Source organism: Cicer arietinum, chromosome 5, assembly GCF_000331145.2.
Source record: "Cicer arietinum cultivar CDC Frontier isolate Library 1 chromosome 5, Cicar.CDCFrontier_v2.0, whole genome shotgun sequence".
Classification (NCBI taxonomy): Eukaryota; Viridiplantae; Streptophyta; class Magnoliopsida; order Fabales; family Fabaceae; genus Cicer; species Cicer arietinum.
Genome location: NC_021164.2, coordinates 38,112,821 through 38,117,884, shown reverse-complemented (window position 1 = coordinate 38,117,884; position 5,064 = coordinate 38,112,821). Strand labels below are relative to the sequence as shown.

Below are 5,064 nucleotides of genomic sequence, written 5' to 3'. Positions count from 1 at the left end.
ATTGAAAATAAAAATTAATAATTAGACGAATTTTTAATAAAAACTAAAAAAAATAGTGAAATTTTATAAAATTGAAAAATTATTTAACTCAAAAATAATTAAAAAGCACACGGTTTTCGAAGTAGTATATTGTGCTTGCATAAAAAATGTAATAGCTGCACCTGGCGGTATTTTGTCCCCACAGTTCATAAATGTGTCAGTTCTTTGTTACTACCTCTCAACATTCATCTATTTATTCCCCCACATGCTCTTCTGCTTTTCCTCACAACTCATATTTTTTCTGCCTCACAATTGAGGTGTTACTTTGATTCACCACTTTCTCATAAAAATGTCTTTATTGGGGCTTCTCTCTCTGGGATTTCTCTTTCTAGGATCATATGTCTATGCGTCCAATGATGGTTGGATTGATGCACATGCTACCTTCTATGGAGGTGGTGATGCTTCGGGCACAATGGGTGAGAAATGAACTTTTTTTATCATTAAAATCTAAGATGATAGAATGGTTTCTTAGTTAAAATAGAATAGACTTTAACAGTTAAAGTTTATTAAAATTTTATAAATAAATTTACATTTTTATCTTTGAATGACAGAAATTAACACTATAATTATGCAACACAATTATTGTATAAATATGCTTAAGCCATACCAATTCACACTTTGGTTATTTTGTCATTTTAATTACATTTCTTTTATATACACGCCAAAATTTTACCTCTTCGTGAATTGAAAGGTTATATATGATATAAATGGTATTTAATATCGTCTCTCAATTTTATAAAAGAAGACATTCGAAAGTCGGTTTATGATGCAGCCATAAATTGTTGAGTTAAGAGAGTGAAATTCTCTGTTTTGATTTAATGGTTTACGATCAACGACAGAGAATATAGGTTTAATTTTATACATATATTTAACAAAATCAGTAACATATTATTAGTCTCTACTATGACCCAATGTGGAAATTAAAAACACCTAAATTTGCTTTTGAAAATCAGTAATATTTATGTAGTGCGAAGATCAGTTTGATTTCAAGAATAAATTTGAGATAAATTTCAGTTAATAACTTATTATTAAAATAAATTTTACTAATTCAATAATAAAATAAAAAATTCTTATTTACTAGATTAATTCACATAAACTGTTATAAAATTTTAAAATTATTTAATATTTTTTTTAAATAACTTCAATTAAACATATAATAAATTTTTTAAAAATATAAATAAATATCAATCGTTAAATTATATAATTATGCATTTTATATATATAAAACTTTGTGTATTAAATTGATAATAAATATATTAATTTAATAATTAACAGTTGGATTAGTAAAATTTATTTTATATAATGAAATAATTCATCTAAAAATTATTCCAAAAATTAACAAATCCCAACACATTATTGATTTTATAGGAATACAAAAAATACATTTATTCTTTTATTTGAATTTTCAACAACACTGGTAGATGATTGCAATTATAATTTTCAACCATACGATATTATATAATGTTGTAATGTGATTTTGGTGGATATTTTTATAGGTGGAGCTTGTGGATATGGGAACTTGTATAGCCAGGGGTATGGGACTAACACAGCTGCTTTAAGCACAGCTTTGTTCAACGGTGGATTAAGCTGTGGGGCGTGTTTTGAGATAAAGTGTGTTAATGACAATAGGTGGTGCCTTCCAACCTCAATTGTTGTAACTGCAACAAATTTTTGCCCACCAAACAATGCACTCCCAAATAACGCAGGTGGATGGTGTAACCCACCCCTTCACCATTTTGATCTCTCTCAGCCTGTCTTCCAACAAATAGCTCAATACAAAGCTGGAATTGTACCCATTTCTTACAAAAGGTACTTTATTTTTATCCTTTTTATTCTAGTTGGCCTAGCTAATGTCTAATAAAACAAAATTTTGGTTTTTAAAGGAAAAAAAAATTGCAAGTTTTATATGTATAGAAAATCAATATGGCACGAAAATTGGTTTTGAAGAGTATCACCCTTCGATTTCAATTTATAAGCCAATTTTATAAAAATCAATTAGGCCTATGATGTTGAGCTAGCTAATAAGAATCATATTAAATTTGTTTTAAATTAATTTAAGGTTTTTTAGTTGTAATTTTAAACTATAATTATAATTTTTGTTTGCATTTTAAAATTTTTATATATATATATATATATAAAAAAAATTCTTCTAAATATTTAACATACTAAATTAAAATGATTTTCACATATGCTAGAGGATTTTCAAGTTCCTTTTTTATCCCCAAGATTTCATGGTTATTTCGATTAAAAGGATATATATAACACAAGATATATCTTTCACATATTCTTATTCTAGTAAATTGTTATTTTTTGGGTATCAAAAAGTCTCATATTGCATAAGAGTTAAGGGTTAAAATAAGTTTATAATACGACCAGGTTTCTTTTACTAAAATTAAAATTATAAAAATTTATCTTGTTGACCACAAAATATATAATACCTTATAAATGTGATTGAACGCCATCTTTAGCAAGGCCGTGTAGAGAAATTTCGGGGTCTTAGATAAAAATTTAAAGTATTTTTATAATTTATGTAAAAGAACCCATTCAAATAACATAAAAAAATCATTCAACAAAATAAATGTTTCAATGGAATATATATAACATTCTTATATAAACTAACACTTTTACTTTTTACAACTTTTCAATGCTTAGATTAAATTGTTAATTTACCCTTTTGAACACTTCTCTTAATATTTTTAATTATAAAAATAAAATAACTACATTTAAAAGATCAGTTATTTTAAAGTTCAAATGTAAATACAAATTCATTTTGCTTGTTAAATATATAATAAGTCCTCTTATTTAATCTACTATAATATATATATATATATATATATAATTTATAAGAATGTAAAATTATTTTTATTTAAATCTACATAAAAAAAATAGTATACTGAATATTTTTAAATTTTGAATTTATAAAGTATGTAACTATAGTTTAGCAATATTAGTGTTGACAAAGGTGGGCCTAAAGCAACCACTCACTTGCCTTGCCCACTCCACAACCATGGTCTATAGGATTGGGCCTAGGCCCATTGAATCTAAACTAAATAGGAATGTATTCCAATGCAATGGAGACAACACTACTTTTTTCTTTATTTTCTAATTGTTGATATTGTATAGGGTCCCCTGCCAAAAGAAAGGAGGAATCAGATTCACAATGAACGGCCATTCATACTTCAATCTAGTACTAATTACCAACGTGGGAGGTGCTGGTGATGTTCACTCAGTTTCCATCAAAGGTTCAAAAACTAATTGGCAAGCAATGTCTAGAAATTGGGGACAGAATTGGCAAAGCAATACTTACCTTGATGGACAAAGCCTTTCTTTTAAGGTCACATCTAGCGACGGACGCACCGTGGTTGCTGATAATGTTGCACCTGCTGGTTGGTCCTTTGGCCAGACATTCACTGGCCTTCAATTTCCTTAGAGATCTGCTGCTACAAATGCATCTAAGCATACTTTATATCGTTAGAAAATCATTAAACTATTAATAGTTTTGTCATTGGGTGTGTTGGTAGTTAAAATTAAAATTCAATTACTATATATTTGTTACACATAGTAATAGTATGGTACAAGTGGGGGTATATATAATAGGAAAATATCATAATATTGATATATAATAGGAGTGAGTAATCTTAGAGGCAAATGAGAGGGGCTTATTTTAAAATGGTCCATTCATTTGAATTGTGGTATGAGGCAAGATTATATGTTCTGCTTTCAATTTCAAAAAAGCAGAGACAGTTTAGATAGCAGTGGTGGATGTTTACAATTTACCCGCGCCAGTTTCGTTTATCTCTTTATTTTATGGTTCGTATTGTGTATCAACCCCAAATCAAAATAAAAAGCATTATATTTACTGGTTAGAGATTATAAAGAATGTTCAATTCCTATATTTTGTTTGTACGAATTTTAATTTTTAAATGCACCCAACTGTTTGATTAAATTCCACTTGAAATGCATATTAAAATGAAGGAAAAATGTTAATTTGTATGTGAGAGACATTTGTAAAAAGATAAGAATGATACGTGGCAATATATACAATATTTAATTAGTGAAATTCCTTATTTTTAAGCATTCTTTGATTTTTTTTATAAATTTTTCGTACTAAATAACAATACCAAAAAACTGAAATGTTTGCTGAGACAAAGGGACCCGAATCAATTAACCGTGAATCTCCTCCCATTTTTCACACTTTTAAGTTCATCAATTAACTGAAATATTTTGTACGATGTTCAAGTTAATCAATTAACTGTGAATCTTCTCCCATTTTTCACACTTTTACCGATACAAAATTAATGGAGAAAAATTGGACTCAATTGTCGACTGTTTCTAATAAAAATAGGATTGACTAAAACTTTGAGCAATATATCACATATTTAATAAAATTGTGTGATTTTGTAAATCGAAATAATGAATTTCTAAGAAGATTTGGCCCGATTCAAAGCATACCTTCTCAGATGACCAACCTCTGCTTTGTAATTAGATAGAGAGATGGCATATCTTTCCAGCTGCTTCCTCTACTATAGATCATTGATCGCCTTGATGCAAAAATTTGTCCTTTAAATATTTTTTATCTATTTGTTTATAATTCAAAAAAGGGAGATATAACTCCATGCACCTGTATTAAAGTCGAGTATGATTCTATGATGAAATAATCACTGTTTGATAAACATCACACGGTCACCCAAGGTGTTCGTCGAGGATCTTGCACTAATCTATTATTTCGACCCATTTGTTTGAGTACAACGAAATAAATTTTAACAAGATAGAAATTATGAAAAACACCATTTAAATTACCTTCTTTTCACTAATTAATTATTAATTTATTATTTTAATAATTTAGTTTATTTAATTATATAGAATTAACCTACTAGACTTACACCCATTATTTAATTCAATTTCTTTTTTATGATTATTCCTTAATCCAATAAGTGATCTAACTTGTTATTCAAAGCACTTATAATTACTAATTTTTAATGATACATATATCTTATATTTCTATAACAATATTAAAATATGAAT

The 5,064-nt window shown here is 27.4% G+C and overlaps 1 protein-coding gene across 1 annotated transcript; it reads left to right on the top strand.

Annotated features, from left to right (window-relative positions):
- Positions 1–243: 243 nt before the first annotated feature.
- LOC101497944 (expansin-A15-like) lies at positions 244–3,909 on the top strand. The gene is made up of 3 exons (XM_004516967.4): positions 244–455; positions 1,536–1,848; positions 3,163–3,909. The coding sequence occupies exons 1-3, from the start codon at positions 329–331 to the stop codon at positions 3,467–3,469; spliced, it is 747 nt and encodes a 248-aa protein (XP_004517024.1). The 5' UTR covers positions 244–328; the 3' UTR covers positions 3,470–3,909.
- Positions 3,910–5,064: the final 1,155 nt, after the last annotated feature.

Coding starts and splice junctions, on each gene's coding strand:
- LOC101497944 (XM_004516967.4), top strand. CDS start 329: ATGTCTTTATTGGGGCTTCTCTCTCTGGGATTTCTCTTTCTAGGATCA. Junction 456..1,535: donor TGATGCTTCGGGCACAATGG/GTGAGAAATGAA, acceptor ATATTTTTATAG/GTGGAGCTTGTGGATATGGG. Junction 1,849..3,162: donor GTACCCATTTCTTACAAAAG/GTACTTTATTTT, acceptor GATATTGTATAG/GGTCCCCTGCCAAAAGAAAG.